At 40.3% G+C, this 24,804-nt stretch overlaps 3 protein-coding genes across 10 annotated transcripts; 2 read left to right on the top strand and 1 right to left on the bottom strand.

Annotated features, from left to right (window-relative positions):
* The first annotated feature begins 311 nt into the window (after positions 1–311).
* On the top strand, positions 312–10,833 carry LOC103471415 (sodium/potassium/calcium exchanger 3-like). 3 transcript variants are annotated; one of them, XM_008420399.3, is made up of 17 exons: positions 312–831; positions 961–1,059; positions 2,566–2,642; positions 2,740–2,814; positions 2,983–3,067; positions 3,628–3,731; positions 4,155–4,229; positions 5,206–5,231; positions 5,310–5,363; positions 5,456–5,592; positions 6,359–6,447; positions 6,901–7,147; positions 7,939–8,105; positions 8,190–8,304; positions 8,570–8,702; positions 9,568–9,633; positions 9,808–10,833. In XM_008420399.3, the coding sequence occupies exons 1-17, from the start codon at positions 723–725 to the stop codon at positions 9,824–9,826; spliced, it is 1,677 nt and encodes a 558-aa protein (XP_008418621.2). In that variant the 5' UTR covers positions 312–722; the 3' UTR covers positions 9,827–10,833. The 3 variants fall into 3 exon arrangements, with proteins under 3 accessions (XP_008418621.2, XP_008418622.2, XP_008418620.2); XM_008420398.3 differs by having other exon boundaries at positions 314–831; positions 8,570–8,682; XM_008420400.3 differs by lacking the exon at positions 9,808–10,833 and having other exon boundaries at positions 8,570–8,706.
* Positions 10,834–11,897: 1,064 nt separating this feature from the next.
* On the bottom strand, positions 11,898–21,122 carry LOC103471417 (zinc finger protein ubi-d4). Of its 5 annotated transcripts, none has more exons than XM_008420403.3 (11): positions 20,979–21,122; positions 19,529–19,689; positions 19,277–19,384; positions 18,922–19,115; positions 16,654–16,746; positions 15,861–15,945; positions 15,306–15,440; positions 14,582–14,713; positions 14,340–14,452; positions 13,685–13,766; positions 11,898–13,368 (listed from the first exon to the last, which is right to left on the bottom strand). In XM_008420403.3, the coding sequence occupies exons 1-11, from the start codon at positions 21,008–21,010 to the stop codon at positions 13,283–13,285; spliced, it is 1,221 nt and encodes a 406-aa protein (XP_008418625.1). In that variant the 5' UTR covers positions 21,011–21,122; the 3' UTR covers positions 11,898–13,282. The 5 variants fall into 5 exon arrangements, with proteins under 5 accessions (XP_008418625.1, XP_017162639.1, XP_008418624.1 ...); XM_017307150.2 differs by having other exon boundaries at positions 16,654–16,749; XM_008420402.3 differs by having other exon boundaries at positions 18,922–19,118.
* Positions 21,123–21,269: 147 nt separating this feature from the next.
* On the top strand, positions 21,270–24,803 carry ttc9c (tetratricopeptide repeat domain 9C). Of its 2 annotated transcripts, none has more exons than XM_008420406.3 (4): positions 21,270–21,503; positions 22,344–22,698; positions 22,795–22,977; positions 24,233–24,803. In XM_008420406.3, the coding sequence occupies exons 2-4, from the start codon at positions 22,365–22,367 to the stop codon at positions 24,388–24,390; spliced, it is 675 nt and encodes a 224-aa protein (XP_008418628.1). In that variant the 5' UTR covers positions 21,270–21,503; positions 22,344–22,364; the 3' UTR covers positions 24,391–24,803. The 2 variants fall into 2 exon arrangements, with proteins under 2 accessions (XP_008418628.1, XP_008418627.1); XM_008420405.3 differs by having other exon boundaries at positions 21,274–21,577.
* The last annotated feature ends 1 nt before the right edge of the window (position 24,804 follows it).

The following is a 24,804-nucleotide window of genomic DNA, read 5'->3' on the forward strand; positions in this document are numbered from 1 at the left end:
TTAATTCGTCTTAGGTGATGGCTTAAATTTTCTGAGGAATTGAATTGGGAGATTTAGTTTAGCTGTAAACCGTAATTATGAAGGAATACTTGAACTATAACACCGTATTTAATGAATCTTCATATGAGTTTCACTTTCTGAATTGACTATTAGTTCATTGATATTTTCATGACTTAGTGTATATTGAATGAAGAGCTCTCATGGACCAAGCCATTATTTACAAAGTAAGAGTCAATTTTTTTGAACTCTGGAAATTAGTCCTAGTCTTCATTCATGATATTAATCCCACTTCAGCCATGCTGATTGGTGCATTAAGAGCTTTTCCCCTCATGGTTGACCCACCCAGCTGAGCTGAAGGAGCTCTGCTCTGAGGGAAATCACCCCCTCCCGGTGGGGGAGGACCACAAACTGGATCCCATTTGGAGCAGAGTGGATGCTGAGACGATCCGAGTCGGGGGATGTTTATAAATAGACGCTTGCTGGTGATTCATCAGCTGCTCGTGTCCGCCGCATCCTAACTTGGCCGCCGCTGGATGCTGATGACGGGCCGCTTCGCCTCCTGTCACTCTGATGGAGCTCCGACACGGAATCGCTGAGGAACGACAAATCGGAGCCGGAGAGCAACAGACCAGTTAAATCCGGTTCGGAAGAGGAGGGGACCCTCTGCGGCGGCGGCGGCATGTTCTGATCGGAGAGCCGGAAGAGCAGCCGCTGCTGGCGGGATGAAGGCTCCGCGGAGACCGAGGCAGACGCTGCTCCTCCCCCGGCTGTGTGTCGGCGCGGCGGGTCTGCTCGCAGCTGTCTGGGTCTTCCACCTCTCTGAAATTACAGGTGCTCTAAGAATGTGGTGTCTTCTCGTTCAAACGCACCAATTGCATTCGAACGAGAATAGGAGTTTTGTGAAATTACATTTAATTTAAACTTCATCCCAGGAGCATGTGGTTATCTGCTTTATATTAGGTTTTCAGGGCCAAACTGGGGAGACTGGCAGGCACTTCTCTAAAAGAGAACTCGTTCAGCAAACAGAAGACAACCACAATGGCAGCATTTCCAGATCTGGTGAGACTTCCCTGCCTCTTCTGCTGTCCCGTTTCATGTTGGACTTTACATTTGCAACCATAATTATGCAGAGAATTTACTGCTGTTGACGTGCATTTGTTTTGTTAATTGAGAGTGAAGGTGTGGCGTCTCATCTCTATTAATGGTGTTTCATTCATGTCTGCTTGATGTGCCTCCCTGTTCGGTCTTCATTTCCTCCAACTCTGCACATCTAGATGTTTGAACACGGCCAGGCCTTTGAGGGACCCAGTTGCTAGGAAACTGAATGCTGAATTTGTGGTCGGATGTTGCGTGCTTCTCTGTTGTAGTTCAAAGTGCCCACACCGTCGTGATGATCTGCTGATTGTAGCAAGCCTGTCTGTCACTGGAGCTGGTTGGCTCTTTGGTTTATTCAGCAGCAGACGCACAAAAGTGATCACTTTTATTTGAGAGTCATTTTTAGTTTCTTCATTTTGCTGTGTTTTGACAAGTGAAAAAAAAAAATCCAAACTATTTAGAGTTTGGATATCTTTCTAAATTCTCAAAGGAAGTTAGAATTAAAGTACATTTACCATAGCCAGCCTTAGCTGAACGCAAACTTTGCACCATGTAGGTAGCCCTGCAGGCAGAGGTGCCCCAAGAGAACTATAATCAAAAATGGGGGTTATGTTTACAGACTCTTGGTAATTACTGATGCTTGTGTGCTGTGTGGACCAGAGGATAGATCAGGAGCATGAAACCACCACTTCTGTTTTCATCAGTCGGTCGCAGCAGATGGCGGCACAGATTTCGTCCTGTTTAATGAGTGTTTTCCTTTCCTTAAGTTACCTTTCTTTTAGGTTTATTGAAATGAACAGGCTGCAGTGTTTTGCTATCGATGATGAAGTTTACTTTGTGAAGACAGTGTCCAATAGAAATCATAACCTCAGGATTTATCTCACTTTAGTAATAGTTTCTTTGCTTAGATGCTGTCAATCCTTATCTTTAGTGGAGATTTTTATCAATCTTGACTCACTAGTAAATTAAGAAAAAAAAAATCTGGCATAAAGCTTCTTGGATGATTGCTTTTGCTTCCCTCAAAAAAGATGTTCTTGCAGGATTCAGAGCTCACATATGTTCTCTCAGCGTGGGTTCTTTGTCGGTATTACAGAGACAGTGAGTGGATGCTTTCAATGAACCAAATGAAATCGTAAACATTAGAATTTGTTTCTCTGGTTTTTTTCAAGAACCACATGAAGCAGCTTTTTTTCTGGAGAAAACAAGAGCCTGTGGGATGCTGCTGTGTTATTTTAGAAAGAAGAAAGAAAAAAACGTAACCTGGTCAGAAAAACTGCAACAACATGAAATAAAACTCAGAATAAAACTACAAACAGTTTATATTGTTTTTGTCTAGGCAGTTATTATGGCTGGTTTCCACTCATGTCATCTCCTATGATCGACTAATCTGCAATTTTTGTATGATTCTCCTCTTCTTCAGATGTCTTTAGTTTAGTTATATTCATATCCATATTCTTCATCTTCTTCCAGCTATACATGAATTCCCAGAGGACATCTTTACTCTGGCTCAGAGGAGACAGGGAGCCGTGCTCCTGCATGTTCTTTGTGTGAGTATCAACTCAGAGGCAGACTGAAAATACAAACCTGTTTTCTTTCTCTAAAATAATAAATTGCTTTTGATCATCTCTCTTCTTTTCTTAATAGGCGATCTACATGTTTCATGCTCTGGCCATTGTGTGTGATGTTTACTTTGTGCCATCATTGGAAAAAGTATCAGAGGTAGAAAGATGAACTTCAGAACTGTGTCTTGAAATTCAAACCGTATGCTTTGTTCTGAGAAGTAGTTTTGTCAAAAACCAATCAAAGAACTCAAAATTCCCTCAGTAAGTAGTATTTTTATGAACACTTATAAATCAAAATGTCAAACTGTTCCATTATTCCCAACAGAACCTCCAGCTCAGTCAGGATGTTGCCGGGGCAACCTTCATGGCAGCTGGGAGCTCCGCCCCTGAACTCTTCACCTCTCTGATTGGTCCGTTTTGATTAGACTCTGACATGTTCCAGTTTAGTTATCATTGAGTCCAGTTTGGGCTGCGAAATGTTAAATCAGTGGAGGCATCTGAACAAAATGTCCCAAGGCTTTCATAACTATGAACACCAGATGCTTGGAAAGACCTTTTTGTTTGTTTGTTTTTTACCTGTAAAACACATGTAATTATTTTTAATGCTAATAACTCTGGTCCATTTTACGGGTAAAAGTCAAACAAATGAAGCAGATTCATAGTATTATGAAACTACCGCATCAGTGTTTTTGTGAAAACTCTCATTTATGAAGTTGAAAAACATATTTGTGAAACAGTGTGTTTAATTGAATGAGTTTTTTTTCTAAAGTGTTGAAAAAGTTAGACTTTTATAAATACAAGTATTCCAGCAAATCTAACTAACATTGTGTTAGGGTCACACAGTCAGTGGATATAAAAAAAATGTATCTGAAGGATAAATAGAATATATATATTTAGTTTTTAATATGTATTAGAGAGAATTGATGGTGTTCATACTGTCTGAATTAATGCTTACTCACTCTGCTTTCAGGCGTGTTCATCACAAAGGGAGATGTTGGTGTGGGGACTATTGTGGGATCAGCGGTTTTTAACATCCTGGTCATTATTGGGCTCTGCGGCATCTTTTCTGGACAGGTTTGTGTGGCTTTTATATTTATTACCACCAATGCATAGTTAAACAGACTGCAGCCTGTTTTAGAAGCAGCTCTTGGCACAGCAATATATAGAGTCTCACAAACATTTTTATATCTCTGAACGTTTCTACATTTCGTTGCATTGCGACCATAAACTTTTAATGCATTTTGTTTTGGTTTTTTCGGTGATAAACCAACACAGACAGTTTACAACTGTGGAATAGAAATATTATTTTTAACAAGCTAAATGCATTTTTTACTCTTATTTTTCTAAATAAAAACAACTGCAATATTTAAAGATTTGTTAGAGAACACTAGTGACCGTCTTAATGTCTTTTTCCTACTTCGTATGTAAATATCTGGTTTTAATTGTAAATCCCACTCGCCACACAACATTTAATGTGTCCCTTCTCTCTTCCCGTAGCCCATCTCTCTGAGCTGGTGGCCTCTGTTTCGTGATGCTGTTTTTTACATTCTGTCCATAGTGGTGCTTATTCTGGTGAGAAACCACATTAAGTGTTTAACTTCTTTTCCTTTTCACCACCAAATAAAATACAGATCTACATTTGACTGACATTTAATATGGAGCTCCAATGGTGCCAAAATATAATAGGAACCTAGCTAAACAAAATGTGATTAATTGTGCCAGTAGCTATTAATAATTTGTGAACTAATGAACAGGTGTGTCTTAACTATAATATAGTTTTATTATTTCCATATCACAACTGCAAAGGGGGGGACTAATACTCCTTCATTGTAGTTACATGTATTTAATGCATTTCTTTTATTTTGTTTCTTTTTCTCTATGTTTTTTCTTCCTCACATTTTATTTCCAGTTTTAGTTTCATTTTGAAATCTACATGTAATTTCAAATGTCAAAAAAATAAGTACATTTTAAAATTCAGCTATTTATCAAAATAAGGAATTAAGTTTTTTTGTTGTTGTTTTTTGCCAAAACAGATTTTTTTTTTTTTTTTTTTGCATAAATCATATTTTTTGTAAAAATAGTTGGTGATTTATTTTGGGATAAATAACTTTACTATTGTATTAGGAAGGTGACAATATTCTACTATTACCACTGAGTCTTAGTGAATTTGATGTTACTTTAAATATTATTTTTTGTTAAAACTCAGTTGTATTCCATTATGATTAAGCTAGTATTATTTCTCCCCGATTGACTAGATAAATATAAAAACTCAACTTTCTGAGTCTGACATGAACATTAGATGCTTATTCTTCTGTTCTGTCTACAAATCTGGTTATTGTTAAAGATTATTGGAATCTTACTGTTGACTTATCTATATAAAGCAGTGTTGTAATAATGCAAGGAATCAAATCATTTTTACCATCCAAAATGCAAGAAATAACATAAGATTTTGAGCAGGAACTAACTCAGAAAGATCCGAAACCAACAAACAGGAAACAGTTTCAACTTTTCGTCTGTTAGACATGAAAGGTCTGTATTGTATTTACAGGTGATCTATGATGAAAAAGTCCTGTGGTAAGTCTAATTAAACATTTTAAGTGAGGAATCTGTTGTTTCTTAAAGCCGATCCACAGATATGTTTGAATGTTTCAGGTGGGAGACCATCATCCTGATCTCCATGTACGGCATCTACATAATCATCATGAAGTGAGTTTCTTCTCCTCACGCTCCAGATCCGAGTCGGCTCCCGCTTTACTCCCAGCAGAGGAAGCAGCGTTCGTGTGTTTCCTGTTGTGCAGGTTCAACAGAAGCCTGTGCTGCCTGGTGGAGAGACACTGCAGCGTGGACGGTCAGCCGTGTCTCAGCAGTCTGCGGCGGACGACCGCCGTCGGAAACGTCGGAGACGGCGAAAATGACATGGTGCCGCTGAAGCCAGGTGCAGCAGCACGTGTTTGTGCGCGTGTGTGTGACGCTCTCATCGACATCAAAAGCTTCCCTCAGTGTGTGAGCAGTGCTCAGAAGACCCAGTAGCACAGATTAGGCGGCCAGGCAAAGATTTCTGTTTCCCCGTGGATTTGGCAGAGACTAAAATAAAACTGAACCTCTTTTATTTCTCCGTCCTTTTTTTTTAGTTTAGTTTAGTGATGTCTTAACTTTATTCTACTTCATTCCCTGGTGAGCCTTTTCATGTTTGCATTTGCAAACTCCAGCATGTTTTTCTTGGATTCCATGAGGCAGTCCAACATAGTATAGTGCAAAAATGTTTACAAGAAATATCTGAAAAGTGTGGCGTGCATTTGATTTTAATCCACTTTTGTCTAAACCTCCTGAAAAAAATTAGGGGGTGCAATTTGGTGGAACTTTCCAAACTGACGATGTTTTTAAGGATGGCCCGCCTGTGGAAATCAGAGGAAACCTACATTAGGCTGCAACTGGATGAATTTACATTTGTGTTATTCAAAATGTTCACCAATGTACTCTTAAGATTATCTCAAATACTTTGTTGCGACTTGAAATGTATATAATTTGCAAAGTATTCTTTCATGGGACTGGATACAAATACGGGGTTTTTGTATCGATTTTCAGATTTTACCACAGAAATTTCCATTGAAACACTTTAAAGTTTATGGTTTTGTAAAACTTCCAGATGGATGGAGAAAAACAAAACATTTGCGTCTCTTTGGCTCTTTTCCTGTCCGTAGACTCGTGTGTGGTGGCCGGTCAAGACTCGGGCGTGGTGCCGGCGGATGAGCTGCCGAACCTTCGCTCTCATCAGCTCAGCTTCTCAGAGGCAAGACGCCTTTTCATCCCGCCACAAGTCCCCCGTTCATCCGCCCACACATGGCATCACGTTGACTTTTCACTACAGCAAAAACAAAATATTATATCTTACAAAATATTTGTGGCCTAGTTTCTAATGCAAATATCACACTTTAAATAAGACAAAACTAACTGACAAAACTATATATCTGTTCAGCAATATATAAGCTTGTTTTAAGTCAATAATTCCTTAATGTTGATTTTAAAATAAGTACTAATTTCACTGGCAGATTATTGCACCAATAACTTGTTCTAAGATGTTTGCATGAGAAAGCTTTGTTGTTTTTTTTTCAGTGAGTTCACAACCTTCACAAATCACCGAGCTGAATGTGCCACTTCGTTAATTAATTTTCTGCTTCCCTTTAGATTAAATAATTGCAATGACTCTTTCTCATGTTTCTCATCTTGCGTTGCTTTCCCACAGAGGCAGAGGCTGATTCGAGCTCGGGTGAGCCCAGAGGAGGGCGCATGTCCGGGGGAGGAAGGGTCGGATCCGGGTGGGAACTGGGGGAGAGAAAACGGGGCGGCAGCGGAGGGAGAGATGGAGAGGGGTAAGGAGTCAGGGGGAGAGGCCGGTGGGGGCGCTCAGCTGAAAGAGGACGAAGAGGAAGAAGAGGATGAGGAGGAAGGGGAGGAAGAAAACTCTCCTTTCAAGCCCTTCATCCTGCCACGTGAGTGAGAAATGGCTGCAGCGCAGTGGTTTATTTTATTTGTACACTCAGTGGCGCAACTACACATTATTCAGGTGGATGCGAAAACATAGATCGGCGCCCCCCCGACCCCCCTCCCCCGAACGAGGGAAGGAACGTCAGGGTGAAGGAGCGACGCTCACTATTATGACTATTTTGCACTTGGAAAAAAAAAACGTAAAAAGTTGATTTTGTTTTTAGACTACACGTTTTTCATGTTTTATTGTCTCAGTTTCAAGACCTAACTCTAGAGACCTTTTAGAGAACAAGATAGGGAACAAAAATATATTTACACATTTCATTCAACAGAATTACAATTCCAGACTTTCAGTAGTGTGTAGGAACTCAGATTGTCTTTTTATTGTATATTTAGAGGAAGGAGGAGCATCTGCATTCAGTCAAATCAATATGCGAGTGACAGCGCCTACGCTTGATTTGCAACAAAGGAAGAAATGAGACATATGAGATGCAGTGAGGGTGGAGAAAAGGATTTAGGGGACAGGATGTTGTCAGCCTTCCAACTAATAATCTCCATTAGAAAATGCAACTTGAACCCTGAATGCGTCCTGCGAAACCACACCTACTTCCTGCTTTGCCCTCTGTTAATATTTCACAGCTTTTTACGGGTTTTAAAGGCTGAGGAAGCTAATTACAAGGAGATGACGCAGAGGCTCGCAGACACATTTAGGCCGTGCCGTGTAAATAATTTAGAAGTGGAGATGAATGATGCCGATGGGGGGGACAGTGAGTGGCTGTTTTCCGTCTCTCTGCAGATGGCTGGTGTGTTCGACTGAAGTGGCTGCTGTCCTGGCCTCTCAGCTTCCTGCTGCACTGCACCATCCCCGACTGCAACCAGCCGCGATGGGAGCGCTGGTACCTCCTCACCTTCCTGTCCTCCACTCTCTGGATCGCTCTCTTCTCCTACCTCATGGTCTGGATGGTATGACACGCACACCGACATGCACACACGTGCAAGTCGTGAAGTCGTACAGTCGTAAGCAAACGTCTTCTCCCCCGTGTGAAGGTGACCATAGTCAGCTACACGCTCGGGATCCCGGATGTCATCATGGGCATCACGTTCCTGGCAGCTGGCACCAGCGTTCCCGACTGCATGGCCAGCCTCATTGTCGCCAGGCAAGGTGTGTGATGTCGTCCGCAGCAGCAAACGTTTCAGGAACTTCATCGTCACTATGTAGCAGAAAAAGACATTATTTCTGCGACAACCTTACAAAAAAAAAAGCTTCCAGATTATTTTCAGAACAGAAAATTTCAGTTGTAGACAGTTAACTAAATGCCTGAAGGCATGAGATGATGATATGATTATCTTCCTGCAGATTGTTAAGCTTTTGTGTCGCTGACGTTTTTTTTTTTAAACCTTTCGTTGCGTGGTTTTACACTCTGCAGGGATGGGCGACATGGCCGTGTCCAACTCCATTGGGAGTAATATCTTCGACGTGCTGCTGGGCCTGGGCTTCCCCTGGGCGCTGAGGACTCTCATAGTCAGCTATGGATCAGTGGTAACTCCAGCTGTCTGTGTGTAGGTGCGACAGCATGCACCTTTCACATCGTCTGTGTGCGCAGCTAAAACTGGGACTACACCTGGCAAGGAGACAAGAAACCAAAACTTTGACTGTGGTTGTTTTTAGCTGCTGCTTAGAGCCCACATGTAAAGCTCCAGTCTGTTCAGGGCTCCACTTCAAATTGCGTTGTTTTGTAGGGAAAAGAAAAGTCACACTTAATAAATCACAGAGGTTTTGAAATATCGAGATGTTTTTACAGATACGCTTAGCTTCATTTGCACAGACACACAAGACAAGAATTGATCTCCATTTTAGTATTTTGCTATTTTACCTCAATCTGCATGATGGATGTGTAAACATTTAGCACCATCTTAATTTATTGGCACTCTAAAAGATGTTAAAAGTCGTTAAATAAATTCCTCTTTTTTTGCAGTAGCATAAGCTCACGCTGTAAATTTTATTTTATTTTTTTCTCTATTCCATTAGGAAAAAAATCCCACAATAAGAAATTAGTCATTTTAACCACAACTGTTATTTCCAATAACCTTTAGCTAATAATCAATAATCCAACATGATGTTTCAACATGATGTGACACAGATGCACCTTGTCTTTTAGCTACTCATCGTAATGACAACATTATGCCCAAGCTAAGCAGATTTTTTTTATCTTCATAAATTAGGAAACAGATGTAAGAAAAAAGTTACTAAGCTACATTTAATTTAATTTAAGTCGTTTTTGCTGCTTCAAACAAATGAAATCTTAAATGCTAATTTGTGAAGCTTTTTGGTAAAATAGATTCATTTAAAGTTACACTTTGTAAAAATAACCAACAAGGATAGTTTAAAAATGTAAATAACAATATGCACTTTTCTATATTTAAGGTTACGATCAACAGTAAAGGCCTGGTGTACTCTGTCATCCTGCTGCTGGCCTCAGTCACACTCACTGTGAGTAAATCTGTCTGATCTCAGATCATTTCCTGTGTTTCCTCTCCTGTCACTCTGACTTTATCGGTTTTTATCTCCGAGCCTAAAAACACCTGATTGGATTTTCTGGAGGTTAAACTCGGTGCGGTGCAGCATCATTTGTCTCATTATAGTCTTGTCTCTGTCCGTCCTCAGGTCCTGTGTGTCCATCTGAACCGCTGGAAGTTGGACCGCCGGCTGGGCCTCTGCCTCCTGCTGCTTTACTCCATCTTCCTTCTCTGCTCCGTCGGCTTCGAACGGCTGTAGAGCTGGAGCGAACGCGCCCCGAAAAACACTGACAAGTTCCCTGATTTGTTTTCCTCCTTCACCGACGCCGTCCCGTCTTCTCAAACGCGCGTTTTTGATTTCACATCCTCGTGGGTCTATGCGTTACCGCGACACCGGATGTCTGTAAGTGATGTTTACCTTTGATAAATGAGTATTTTAAACAGTTTTGTACTAAAGCACTTCAGAACCCCAGAAGAAAAGCGTTTCTAAAGTGTCAAATTTATATACCTGAACCCCAAAGTGAGTTTGGAACTTCAGAGAGAAGATTATAGTAGGTTCAGGTTTATATGGTTGCTTCCCATTTTGTGCACTTTTATCATATACGCTTAGTGTCACAGTTTTTATCTCACTACTGTGTTTGTTATTGTAAACAGCATAGCATGTCTGATCAGCGCGCTCCCGATGTTTGCACTAAGTCACTGTTATCCTGCCTAAAAGCTTATCAAGTCAGAGTGTTTGGGTCACATTCCTAACGTTTTAGTGCAATAAAATGTTACGCACAGTTCCTCCTGAAAATGAATCACCTTTGTTTTGCTCTTGCACCTAAATTTAAACATCTGAGCAGAATCAGATCTGTGGATGGTGGAATAAAACTGGCTCTTTGCTGATATCCAAAAAGAAGACACTCGTGTAGATTGAAACAAATGACCATCTAATTATTTAAGAAAAAAATCATGACATTAATTTGTCAGAAATGTTAAGTATTACTTATTTATTTGAGTATTTTGTGACAGAATTGAGGTTCATGTGTGTGACTTCTTGTATTTCATGTAGAAGAAAATAAACCTCCTTTTAGTTGCCATTTGCTGGAGCACTTTCAGTGAAAAACTCATTTAAATTTATCCTTTGCCAAACACAAGATGATATTTGAAAATAAAACTCTGTCATAATGAACTGCTCTAGAGATGTTTCTTTGCCACAAAGTCATTTGATCCTGATAAATGAAGCCAAACCTGCTGAGGTTTTTGTTTTTCTCAAACGTCGTTCGGAGATGAAAAGCAGGATTCAGCACCAGAGACAGCGCCGCCGCGGTCGTCCGGTCCAAAGAGCTGTCCAGGTTCTGAACCTCAACGCTTCACGTTCAGGACAGAAAATATGCTCTTCACCAGCTTCACAGTTTCTAGTTAGATATTTTTGTAAATTCTTATTATAGTATATTGAAGTTTAATTACAAACATTTTATAGGTTTCAAAGATTTTTGTAGAAATAAATCATCCAATTCATCAACCTTTGTTTTTTAATAATGGGCATCAAATGTTGACCAGATCCTGACCGATTGTGACCCGTTCTTCCTTTATCAGTTCTCAGACTGTCACAGTTTTATTAATTTTCTCCAGATACTCTTAAGGTTTTGATGGTTCAACCACTCAGGAATATTTTGTTTTTAATACTGATCAATAAAAATGATTGTTTCTGGATCGTTGGACAGAATTTCCTAAACTTAGCAAACATATTAAGGTGATTTGTGTTTAGTTGGTTATTTATATGCTGTACTGATGTTTCTTGGTAGTAAATCTTAAACAACAGAAATGTGTTTATTTCCATTTAAATGGTGCCACATTTATAAGGAAATACATTTGTAGGTTGAGCAGCAGGATTGATTATGTTGGGTGTGACCATGAAAAAACTTCCCAATACTCTTACCAATGCCAGCAGCTTCCTCTGTTAATGTTGTTTTACATCTATATTAGAATAAAAGATGAATGTTTGACAAAACTAGACATGTTGGTAATTTAGAAGTTTTTTCATTTCATATAGGAGCCTCTGTAATAATTAGGAGAACTCTGTTCTTAAAAACAGAGTTATGGGATTACCTCAATATTTTAAATTACAAAACCAAAGTTTTTAGTCCTTCCTGAGCTAAAAAAAGAAAAAGTGTCACCTGGTGTCAGAGTGAAAACATGCTTTTTCCTCTTAAATTGGCCATAAATCAGAAACAAAGCACCAATGAGACGGAGTTCACGATTCAAAATGATCTTTATTTTAGTCGGGCTAAATCAGCTTCAATACCAAAAAAATGAAAAAATAAAAATAGTACAACAAAGTACGTCATCTTACAAATACTTATGAAGAAAGTCTGACATAAACAATTTGAAACATGTCACAGTCATAACAAAAATATAAAAGTCAATACAGTACATAGAATGGATTAGGAGCTATATATCGAAGTGTTTGCAATATCATGGACTTTACAAATTCAACTAGTAAAAACTCCCAATACCAATGGAATATCAGATAATATAAAATGTAAAAACAAACACTAGAAAGAAACGGCTGTGATGAAAGTTTATGTGCATGTTGCATGCAAATCAACCTCAGCGTGACGAAGGATAAAAACAGCTAGTCTGGAAATGAGTGCGTCTCGTTGGCACGACAGCGACGTGTGAAATGATGGCACGTCAAAAAAAAAAAAAAAAAAAGGAAATACACGTTTTTTTTATGATCCTTTGCGTTTCATGTAGTGAGCGAAAAAAAAAAAAACTTATCAGTGGAGCCGGAAAATTTGAGGCAGGGAGCTCCTGCAGGGAGCCGATGAACTCTGAAGTGACTCATGTAGTTTAATTACACTCTTATGATCAAACATTGAAGTGTTTGCGTCGGATTTCATGGAGCGAAATGAAAGCCGTCGCAACGGCGGTGCTTTGGGTTGGCTCTGAGCGGAGAGAAGCGCCACTGTGATGTCACATATGATAAATACGCAAAGGGAAACCTCATCAAAACACAGTAAAAGCTTTGGTGAATGGGACAACAGCACACACCGACTAAAGCCACTAGAAAAGCCCACTAATAACCAGAAACAACAATTAGATTTCTTAACCAGATATACGGTGACGTGGTCCCCACATCACTATCAGTGAGTAAAAATAGATCTTTTAGCTGAAGAAAAACTGTCTCCACACTCCACGCTGTTGTCTTCGAGTGTGGAGGGGTGCAAATAGTTAGCCGTGATGCTAATCCTTGTTCTCCTGGGAGTTCCCATGGAGACAGCAGCTATTATTGGTACTGCTTGCATTCGGTTTGTCTGTGTGTGTAACAGTCCAGTAGAAAGTGTGTCTATGATGTAAATACACATGATATGTTACATGTTTGACAGCAAGTCTCGAGGCCGCTCTAGGCAGGATTGTAGTGATAGTTTGATCCCCGTGTTGACTGATCTGAGGTCTGTTTATGTTTGGAGTCCCCCGGCTAGCACTGTAGGTAAGAGCGACTGGTGAAGCTGACCTGCGATCTGGCTCAGCTACATCTGGACAGAGCCCGGCCTGGCGGGCTGAGAGGAGGTCTGACATTTTGGGCCGGGGCCGAGGGGGTCCTGGTGCTGAGAGGCAGGCTTCGTGTTCTGACGTCACTCGGGGGCTGAGCTCTGGTTCTGCTGGTATATGGAGGCCTTGTCTTTGAGCAGAGCCAGGCACAGGTGGCAGCTCCAACTCCCTGATGACACGGAAACAGGAAAGGATGAAGGAAGTTTATACAATTCGTTTCCTAACTTCTTTGTGTTTGAATCGATGTGTTTACAAAGAAAAGTCAGTCATCTTAGGGCTGGAGCTGACAATTATTTTCTTATTATTTTTTCTGTAAATTGAGTAAAGGAGACCTAGGTGTTTAATTTCCTAAAAGATATTTTAAGTCCACATGTTATTAAGTTAGAAAACTCTCCAGCACTCCTTGATGTTTAAATATAAATTGAGGTTCAGATGATCGGCCCTCCCTGTGAACCTAAACAGATCACAGTGAAGCGTCGGCTCACCCTCTGGCGGTTCGGTCATGGGTGGGGTTAGACAGTACATGTGGTAGCCTCGATCACAGTCGTCACAGAAGAGCAGCTGGTCCTGCGGAAACAAAACATAACGTTCACTCACCGATCAAATCTGAACACGAGTTAGAAAAGATTCTTAAAAAAGGTGGAAGAAAAAGTTTAAAATATGAACACTAAAACCATTTAATCCACAATCCAGGGCTGGTTTTAGGTTTTAGTTGTGTTTTGACATGCAAACAGACCGAAACTTTTTCATGGTCTCTGACAAGACAGAATGATCATCCAAACTGACCTTTTCCATCTCTTACCATCAGGCAGCTGACATTTACCAGATCAGCACAAATGAAGAACAGGGCCTAATTGTAAAGATAAGCACTTCCTCTTTCCTAAATCTGCTTTTCAGAACAACAAACAATTTCGCATCCATCCTGCAGGGAAGAATCTCCTGAGAGGTCATTAATCCATGGAAAAAAGCCTCTTCATCATTTAAGTTGCTTCTAGTGTAAATGAAGCCTGTAAATGTTTATGAGCCACATTATAACATCTAGCTCCTGAAGATGTAGATGATTTTAAACAGCATAAAAACAAGTAAATGTCATTTACGAGAAAGAGTCCTCAGAAAGATTCAGGGTTGAAAGAGACTCACGTCGTTCTCTGAGGTGCCGCACACGTTGCAGCATTTGCACTCGATGCACTGCCAGCGGTACGTCTTCACGGCCGCCATCATCACTGGAGTGAACTGCAGACACGTCGGGTGTCCTTCAACATGGACGGAGAGACGTTTAAATTAACCTAGATAAGCAACTCTGTGAAAAACAGGGCCAGAATCCGACCAAACAAGATGTCACCGTTACTATAATGAGAAAGAGAAGAGGAGGAGACTCATACCTGACCGTCCGCAGTCTGAGCAGGACACCAGCTCCTCTGATTGGCCCGTTTTTTGATTCAAGGTGGAGTCTCCCAGGCAGAAATCACAGTAATCGTTGGGCAGCGCCAGACCATTGGGACCCTTTTTGGTGGCTGGACAAAAGAGAAAAAGTAAAGAAACGTATTCCTCGTGCATTAGAACTGAGATTAGACCCATAAGAACTGACGCCACACATAAAAGTCACCAACATCAACGATTAGAAACAAACTACCTCACGAATGGATTGGATATTATAACAAGGAAAACCAGAAGAAAAAAAAAACACCTTCTTCTCCCATTTTGATTCACAAATACATAACCAGTTCAGCACCATCTTTAAATCGTCATGACACTAAATCACAAAACTGACATATGAATCTGCAAAAATGGTGTCACGTGCACAAACAAAAAGAAACCCAACAGCTATGAAATGGAATATTGTGTAGGAAAACAAAATGATTGAAAAAGTGCCAGATTTCCCAACTATACAAACATGTTTCAGTCAGAAACTTTCAGTCTCATCCACAATTTCAAATCATAAAAATGTAAAATCAAAGAAGGGGGAGGGAAAAAGCACACAACAACAACGACAACAAAAAAATCAATGAGAGACTTCCCTTGCACCAACACACATGCTACAAGGCATGCAACCAAACCTCCCTCCTCTCTGTCTATCTGCCTCTCTGCACTGGAGGAGTAACTCACTCTTCTGCTCCTCAGGCTGGCGAGGAGTGGGTGGTGCCTCGATCTCCTCGTGGTCCTCGCCCTCCTCCTCTGCCAGGTGAGAGTGTGTATAGTGGTAGCTCAGGCCTGGGCGATTCTTGTAGCGCTTTCCACAGACTAATACACACACACACCGTCATACAAGAGTGTTATCGTGATACGGGCACCCTTACCAAAAAAAAAAAGAACAGGGAACAACGTGGAGCCGAGCTGGAAGTTTGGCATTCATCACTCCCAAGAAAGCTTTTGCTTCTTTTTCTGTCATTTCCACAAGGGGTCATTTCAGGCGGACACGCAGGTAGCAGGTAGGACAGCGAGCTGAAGCCAGAACCAAGTTACACAGCACACACACACACACAGCGCACACACAGAGCATCAGCTCAGAAAACACTGCTGCTTCCCTGTGGCGTTTTTTTTTTTTTTTTTTTCAGATCGCGTCATGCACAGCAAAATGGCGCGCCTCGTTGTTTCAGGGGCGAAAAGCGAAAAGCCTCTCCTGCTGACATGCACGGCTCAGACAGACGACCTGCTACTCACTGTCACAGGCGTACGGTTTGTCTCGCTCCTCCAGCGCCGCCGCCGCAGCCTCCGTCTTCTTCTTCCCATTCTTGTCGGAGCGGCCCTGAAGAAGAATAAGAGACAAACTTAAATATTTACTTTCTACAGGTGCTTCTCATAGGAATATCACTTAAAAGTTCATTCGTTTCAAAAGTGAAATTAACTCACTCTGATTTAGTGATCTAATTTGAGAGCACTAACAACTAAATCACTAAACTGACTTGATTTTCAGCCAGCTCAAAGTAAACAAAGCAAACAGAAGATAGAGAGCATCTTCTTCTAAACCTGAGATTAGAAAAATAAAACTACAGAGTTTTTATTTCGTTACTTTGTGTTCACTATAATTTTGTGTTTATGCTCACAAAAAAATATTCACCGCTTAAACATTTTCACATTTTGTGCATTATACCCACAAACTTAGATCTATTTTATTTTAATGCATCATCTCAATGTTCTGGCTGCTTGATTAACACTTTTTCCTTTCACTCAATTTTCCATCAGTTTGAACTGAACAGCCATTTTCTTTAGCAAAGACTGTTTGTAGCTTGCCTACCTTGTGGCAGGTGTCAGTAGACATAGAGATTTAACTTTACGTCTACTTTATTTCAACGTCTTTTGAAGATATGTTTCTGAAAATAAGTATTTTAATCTCTTTTATGATAGTAAAAGCTGACACCGAGTTTCAATACTGACCCAACTGAAATCTATTTAGTTGTTTTTTTTCATCCCATACTTTTCTCTTAAATTGCACAACGTCGTTTTGAACGCTCACCTTGGATTTGCTCTTGCCTCGTCTTTTGGGAGTCTCATCTTCAAAGTCTTCGTCATCCAAATCATCCAAGTAATCATCGTGGTCGAGAACTCTCTGCTGTAAGAATCGGAATTAGCTCAAGGTTTCCTTCCTCCTCACATGTCTGAACACATGTTCAGGTATATTTTCTACCAAAATGGTTATCAGAGTTAACCGTCTGCAGGGTTTCCCCCAGTGTATTGTAAGCCTGGTGGCCCGCCATGCTTTACTAGCCCCACCGCCAGGCTAAGCGTTGCTTCTCTTTTAGCCGGATTGCAAGCGTTTCTGTTGCTCTGAGCATTTCACTAGCGGAGTAAGATTATTCCTAAAGGATAGGATAGGTTTAAATAGATAGGATAATAGATAACACAGCTAGCGCCTCTGCGCTTTGCCTCACGCTGTGCCGCTGCTTTACCTCAGCGGGATCGCGCACACCTCTTTTCACTCAAACTGGATCAAATCAATGTAACTATCCATACAGATTGACCTGTATGGATATTTACATCGACTTACTGTGAGAAATTATGTCTCTTTGGAGAAATGAAGGTAAGAGTTTAAAACCCGCTGCGTTAGCTCTGGTTGCGCAGCTCTATGTGAACCGCAGGAATAACTTGTAGCAAATTCAGAGGTGTGTTGAGCGAGCGGTGAGAATGATTTATCTTTGTGAACAAAGAATTATATGAGGCGTTTACAGCTCAACACGCCGCCTAGCGTGCGGTTCTGTCTTCCCTGCAAAGTTTATGCATGTGGTTCCGGTTGACCGGAACGTTAGCGGTTAATGAACCAGCGCTAACCTTATCATGCAGATTCAGCCCGGTGAGGAGCTTTCGCGCTCTTCTCGTTGTCACGCTTCACGCTGGTTTTATATCATTTTATTAGTAGTAGTAGTATTTTTCCGGTTACACGATGCATCAAACCATATCAGATGCTTTGTCCACTTAGAGTTAATGTGATTTTCAGATCACAGAAACTGTGATCTGAAAATCACAGTTTCTGTGACTCTTATTAAAAACTCAACAGACATGACATGTTAGAGCTACTAAAGCCACATTAGCAGCAGTGAATTAAATCTCCCGTTTGTTTTGCATCTCTGTGCAGTGCAGTGGATTTAACTCATCATGCAGGGCCGGTCCAAGGCTGTATGAGGCCATGAGCAGAATTTGACTTAGGGGCCCCTTTTGTTGTAAAAACATCAGCATCTCTAACAGCTTCTGTGTTAGATTTAATCTGGGAGAAGCGAGTAGTTTAATTGGCCAACCTGAAAAACAATCAGTTATAATTGCAGTTTACTAATTTGTATTTGTGAACAAACAGAGCTCAAACTCAAAGATTAAACTCACAGCATCAGATTGTAGCTATGGTAACAAAGCAATCTAACTATGAATATTGTTCTTTGAACTTTTACAAAATAAACTTGCCAGCTGTTTAAAATCTTACATTTAAATGTTAAACTATTTAAAATGTTTTAATTTATGTATGCTGAAACCATTAAATCAAACTTGGCAGCATTGATCATCTCAATAAACAAATTTTACATTTATATATATGTGGTCTGTGTTAAAATATTAGCCTTTACGGGGCCCTTGAAGCCCTGATGGAGCTGCTGACTTGATTTGGATTAAACAGAAGTGCAAATAATTGATATTCATTTTAATTGGATTTTTTTGATTTGTTGCTTTTAAGACTAGCTGTGGGTTTAGATAGCATTTCACTGGCGTTTTCCTGTAACACACAATTAGTAGTAATTTTACATTTCCTGTCAACTTAACATATTTTAATAAAAAAAACATGGTGCACCACCTCGGTGCCCCGACCACACAAGTTTTCTGGGGGAAACCCTGGTCTGGTTCTGACAGGTCTGGTCAGAAGTTTACATCTGAATGGATTTAAAATGTTTGATTTATAATTTGAATCATTCTTTCTCCACGTTGGAATGATCATACAACGACCAACTTTGATTAACGTTAATCACAGATATTTGGCTGCACTGGTTTGATTATGTGCTGGATCTTTTATGGATTTTTGTCAATCAATTGCTACAAGCAATAGAAGTTTGTAGCAATAGCAAACTTCTGCCCCTGGGGGGAAAAAAGCATGAAAATATACTTGAATTTATGCTCATGATGAGTGTATGTAAACTTCTGACCAGAACTTTATCTCTCATGCTTTCCACATCAAAAAGTGATCATCTATTCAATTTAAAATCTTCATCATCTGATCACATCAGTGTTTGAAAGCTTTCAGTCTAACCTTACGAATGCGTCCAGAAGACGTGTGAGTGACCGCCGATGTGGCCGGCGGCTCCACAGTGGCCGGGTCGTCCTCAGGGGCGCGGACGTCAGATGCGCCGCTCCTCCTTTCCAGGGGTTCGCCTTTCAGCAGAGCCTCCAAGCTGCTGCCGTCCACCGTTCCCAAAGCCTCACGCTTCAGACCCAGGTCTAGATCTGCTGCATTATCCAGAAAAACAGGCATGAACCACACACAGAGTTGTTCATAAAAAACTTCTGCGTTTTACTGTGCTTAAGGTTTTCCCAGAATTACTCAAATCTGACAACCCCTAAATGTGTCTGTAGAGGGGAATAAGATATTTCACGAAAGCATATACCTGCTTTGAGAGGAGGGAAAGCCAAACGCGGATCCTCAGGAGGATGGGAACGCCGTTTCTTCCTCCAACGGCGAGCGGGGTACGAGTACAGCTGTCCTGGAGCTATACCTAATCATTCATTGGAAACAAAGGACACCAGGGGAATTGTTGGACTGTTCTCCTCATGCATTACTTTCAACAAACAAATATCAAATATGAGTCACAAAATAGTAAATAACTGTTCTTCTTTCATCTTGAGTGGTAATTATTCACCTGCGCTCCTGTGCCTCTTCTCCATCCAGATGTAGCAGTTTGACTGTGCGACTCCAGTCTGAGAATCCAGGAAAGGCATGAGGATGCTGCGTTCTGCACAGAGACGGGCGTTGTAGCTGTGACACTGCTCCATGGCATCCCGGTAATACTGTTCTCCTAGACTGAATTCAAAATGGAGGACACGGATGGGTAAACAAACAAAACCAAGAAAGACTTTAAAACTGTTGCTGACCATTATGTACTGCAGTCCAAATTCGTATTAAGGTTTGAAATGTTGTTTGCTTTTTTTTATCTTATTATTCCAATTCAGACATGTCAGGGGATATACATCATCCGACCTGAAAGATAAGAATTTTTACATTTTATAAACAGGTTCAAAATTAAATCCTTAAACTACAGATGCACTAATCAATGGGTCAATTTCAATTTTCAAGATATCATAAAACGACTGAGAAAATCAGTCAGTTAGGTAACACATTTGTAACAAATTATAAACTAAAAATACTGCCAATCCTGCACAATTTTCAAAGTCAAAATGAATTACCAATTTATACCAATTCACAGCACATATCATATCCAAGTACTTTATATGACAAATAGACCCTATTCATATTGAGTTATAAAGAAAAACAAAATCGAATCAATCCCATTTCTAATAGCACAGCCCAGGTTTATTGACAAATTCAATTAAATTAAGTCCTGCTACTAATTTCATCATAACACACCGGTTAAATGAAAAGCGTATTTGATGGAGAAGATCTTCTCACTCACTGGAGTTCATGTGATCTCACCTGATTAGTGTAATTTGACCACATTAGTGGAAATACAACAGCTCTCTTTGAAGTAGCAGCAGCCTGAGGACAAGGGTCGCTTTCTTCATAAAGCCAGTCTTTACTCACTCCCAGCTTTCCCCCTAAAAACAGGCTGCTGCATCTGTGTTTTACTGTACTTTCAGCCTTTGGCTATTTATTTAAAGTCATACTTATTTATAGGATACGCAATGCGTCTCGTGGTTTCAAAGTAAAAGCCAGCATTTACAGTAGAGACGGACTGCTGCCAGAACAAAAGGTTGATTGTTAGCAACAAAGCGCCCGCCAATCGGACAGTTTATTGAAGAATTAAGTCGTCCCTTCATCCCGAATAAGCGGTCTATAAGCCCTTGTGGAATCACTATTTGTAAAATCACTGGAAACAGACCAGCAACTGATAGAGTTAGACCCAAACGTTGCCTTCACAATGAGCTCAGCTCCTTTCTAACTGCCCAAAGCTAGAAAAGCTAACCATAGCACAAAGATAACGTAATTCTCTTGGGACAATTTTTGTATTGAACAACAGGAAAGACCGTGGGAAAATACGGCAAGCTCAGCTGTAAAACGATAACCAACCAAATGAAAACGACTCTCAGTGTGGGTGGTCTTTACACTCTTACAACAAATAAAGGTAAACTTACACTTTCACAACACTGTCGACGGCCGCCGCCATATTTGCTTATTGCGGTTGTGTGAAGTGCCAGTGCGCCTGCGCACAGACGTTAGCGACCGTTATTACCTCCCACAATGAAAATACATGCGACGCACTTTCGTCGAATGTGTGTGTGCGTGTGCGTGTGTGTGTGTGTGTGCGTGTCTGTGTGTGTGTGCGTGCGCGCGCGTGTGTGTGCGCGCATTTGTGTGTACAATTGGTTTATATATTCATATGAAAAATTATAAACCCAATTTGTATCAAATTTTATATCAGTACATGAAAGAGAATCAATAAGTATGGAATCCAATTTCAACCACAGTCTAGTGTGTAAATTCTGACTTATAGTGTGAGATACTTTCTCATATCTTTAGAATGACTATTTCCTGAACATTACCACTAAAACTCAAATTACATAAAATGTGGTCAACGAACACTAGAGGGCAGCATCACGATTACCTGTAGTGCCAGAGTAAAGAAGAAAAAGAAGAAGAAAAGCCGGAAGCAAAAATAGGTAGACTGGCGAGCTGAGATGTTTGTCATTTTATAGAAATAAGTTTTTCTTTGCATTTTAATTATCACCATAAGGTAAGATAATTCAATTGATGTTACTCGCCAGTCTATTGAAATATGAATACTCTTGGAGATAGGACTTGAGGAGCCGACGCTAGCATGTGAACACTAACTCAATTAGATGTAATGGCAAACCGTTAAAATCCGTTACGGTTTTCTTTTACTGGTTACGGGGAAAATGACCCGGATTGAAATGATTAAAGGAACCAAAACGGACGATTTGTTCGCACACACACACACACATGTGTACATATGCATTCTGCATAATTACATTTCTACTGTTTCCTTTTTACGTTATCATGATTCAATACCTACATTATGCTATTGGAATTAACTGGTGCAGTGCACTTCCCAGATTGGTAGTGGGTATGTTTTAATTGCGGTTAAGGTGTCATGAATTAATGCAGTGATGGATTTTACCCAAAAAGACGGGAAGGAATGTCCCTCCTGTTGTCCTCATTTTCTGTGTATAGGGAAAACATTCAAATCTCGGTCATTTTGACCCGAGGACAACACGAGGGTTAAAGGTGACATATTGTCACTTTGGTTTACAGTATTGTTTTTCTTTTGCTTTGATACATTTTGTATGTATTGTCTGTATCTTGATTGGGCAGAACAATAAGAGTGTATTATAGATGAGTGATGAGATTTATTTATTTTTTCTTTAAACTAAGCGCTATGATCACACAGTATTAAGAAATAAAATAAAACTTTTGTTTAATGATTGTCTATTTCTCTTTACAGAAAGTGATTAATCACATTTCTCTTCCTCCTCTCACAGCTGACCAGCAGCACAGCAGAGATGGAGGCTTTTGGAGCAGACGATAATCCTGATGTGGAGGGGGCAGTGGCAGCAGAAGCGGGTCCTGCTGGACACAGCGAGACTTCTGCCAAGCCCGTTTCGGTTTTGCTGGAAGAAGCAATCCAGTTCAAAACTAAAGGAAATGCTTTCTACAAGCAGAAAAACATCCGCTCTGCCATTGGTCATTACCACCGCGCCCTGCTGGTGCTCCGAGGCCTCGACTCCACTGTGATGGCACCAGTGAAAGGATTTGGACCTGAGAAACCTCCTCTCTCACTGGAACAGGAGGCTTTACTTAGAAACACACAAGTTGACTGCTACAACAACCTAGCTGGTATATAAACATCAGGACTAAGCCAGTAGCTGCTCCACGTTCAGTGTTTCAGCTGGAGAGGTGGATGTATATTTGAAGCCCTTTTGTGTCTTTTAGCCTGTTTGCTGCAGAAACAGAAGGTGGATTCCACTCGGGTCCTGGAGTACAGCCTGCGGGTGCTGCAGTGGCAGCCAGGCAACGTCAAGGCGCTGTACAGGGCGGGGGTGGCCACTCTGGAGATGGGAGACGCACAGACAGCCAAACAATACCTCACCCAGGTCTGCAAAGAGCAACCAAATGGTAGGAATGGAGCCAGGGTGGGACATTCAACCACAGCAGCTTTAGAACTATATCTGATGAATGATCACTTATCGATAAAAATCAGCACTTTAGAGTGGGTTAGGATGACACAAGAGACACTAAACAGGGTTTTCTCTATTACATGACTGCATTAAAATTAATACAGCATGCAGACGTATTGCTTACTAATACACAAAAAAAGCTCCGGCTTAAATAAAGAAAATCTAAGATCCATTCACTAAAACAGAAAGCAAATTTCATTGAGAGACTGGGTAGATGTGAAGAGAATAAAAATACTTCAATGTGGAGAAGAGAGAATGGCCACAGAAATAAAATAATTAACTGGATTCTTTAGCTTTTAACTCTATGTAGTGGAAGTTTAGTCATGATTTCACCTCATTAACCAATGTCAAATGAAAGTACTGGTTTAAAATACTTGCTGTATCTTATATTTACCATCCTAAACCTTACAAGTAAACAGTTCTATCAATTTTTAGCCATAAAGGGCACATTTTCATACTCGAGCCAAACTGTGGAGGAATAAAAAGTCGATCAAATTAATGCTTGCTAGTTTTTTGTCTTATTTCTTCTGATGAAAGTAAACTAAAAGCTGACTTTAACCAAGAAAGGGACTTTTAGTTACAGTTGAAAGCCAGTAAGCTGTTATATCCAGTTCTCTTCAAAAGTATTCATAGCCTTCAAACTTTTTCACAAGTTTTTTTAGGGATGCATAGTGATAGTGGTGTTAAGGTTGGAATCAGCCAATATCTGTTTGATTAGTAAAACGTGGCTGCTATTAACAATCAATGTTTATTTATCTTGTTGCTGTTTGTGTCTCTGGAGTCTGGTCATGTGATAGTGAGGCAGCAAAGGATTGTGGGTTATTTAACTAAAGGAAGAGAAACAATGACAGTGTTGTAGTCAATGTATGTTTTTCCTTCGCCTTCATATTTATGTGCTAGTTTGTGTTGGTTTTGAACATTAAATTCCTATGAAATGCCTGAAATTCATGTTGTGTTACAGATGACAATGTAAAGAAATTAAAGCAAATATGTTTCCTCGACTCTATAAATGAAAAATACAAATAATTTACACACTTGATTTAAAAAAATTTTTTAAATTACAATAATTTTAAAAAAATCAGTTTGAATTCAATCATTGTTTTGACTGATTTGATTTTACTGGATGTTTGGTCTAATTTCATCTTGTGGGATAATGTAGAGCATGCTGAAACTGCTTTTATTTTCTCCCACAGATGCTAATGTGAGGAAGCACCTGCAGAGGGCAGAGGAGAAGTTAAACCGGGAGCTGCAGAAAGAGAGAGCCATGTATCAGGGCATGTTCTCCTCCAGCTCAAAGGACGGCACAGCGGAGAGGGTTAACCCGCCCAACAGAGCCGGTGACGGAGTTTAGACGGACTCTGTGCCAAACAAAACCTCAACCTCAGACAGGCTGGACCACCTGAGAGCAAAATACACACTTGTTGAAAAGTAATGCTGACAGGTTTTTGAGTTTGAAGGAGGAATAGGAATTTTAAGGTTTCTGCAGATTACAGACCGCTGGGAAGCAGCGAGCAGGACAGTAAACATGTCATGGCTGAAAATAGAAAGAAGAGGACAGAAGAGTTAGTTTCTTAGCAACATGAAAATGAAGAAAGTCAAGTAATCTGTGCTCATGAACGTCAAAGTGGCTCCTTATGCACTACCAAAATGCCTCTATGATTGTCTTTCAGTAATAGGAATGTTGGTTTTTGAGTTTTCCAGAATTTTTTTTATTTAAAAATCTAGTTTGTTTTCTCTAAATAAAATGTACATATTTTAGACACAC

The sequence above is a fragment of the Poecilia reticulata genome, chromosome 10, assembly GCF_904066995.2.
Source record: "Poecilia reticulata chromosome 10, P_reticulata-male-v2, whole genome shotgun sequence".
NCBI lineage: Eukaryota > Metazoa > Chordata > Actinopteri > Cyprinodontiformes > Poeciliidae > Poecilia > Poecilia reticulata.

Coding starts and splice junctions, on each gene's coding strand:
- LOC103471415 (XM_008420398.3), top strand. CDS start 723: ATGAAGGCTCCGCGGAGACCGAGGCAGACGCTGCTCCTCCCCCGGCTG. Junction 3,732..4,154: donor GCGGCATCTTTTCTGGACAG/GTTTGTGTGGCT, acceptor CTCTTCCCGTAG/CCCATCTCTCTGAGCTGGTG. Junction 7,148..7,938: donor CAAGCCCTTCATCCTGCCAC/GTGAGTGAGAAA, acceptor GTCTCTCTGCAG/ATGGCTGGTGTGTTCGACTG.
- LOC103471417 (XM_008420401.3), bottom strand. CDS start 21,010: ATGGCGGCGGCCGTCGACAGTGTTGTGAAAGT. Junction 14,453..14,581: donor CTCAGACTGCGGACGGTCAG/GTATGAGTCTCC, acceptor TCCATGTTGAAG/GACACCCGACGTGTCTGCAG. Junction 13,369..13,684: donor CATGACCGAACCGCCAGAGG/GTGAGCCGACGC, acceptor CCGTGTCATCAG/GGAGTTGGAGCTGCCACCTG.
- ttc9c (XM_008420406.3), top strand. CDS start 22,365: ATGGAGGCTTTTGGAGCAGACGATAATCCTGATGTGGAGGGGGCAGTG. Junction 22,699..22,794: donor CTGCTACAACAACCTAGCTG/GTATATAAACAT, acceptor TGTGTCTTTTAG/CCTGTTTGCTGCAGAAACAG. Junction 22,978..24,232: donor CTGCAAAGAGCAACCAAATG/GTAGGAATGGAG, acceptor TTTCTCCCACAG/ATGCTAATGTGAGGAAGCAC.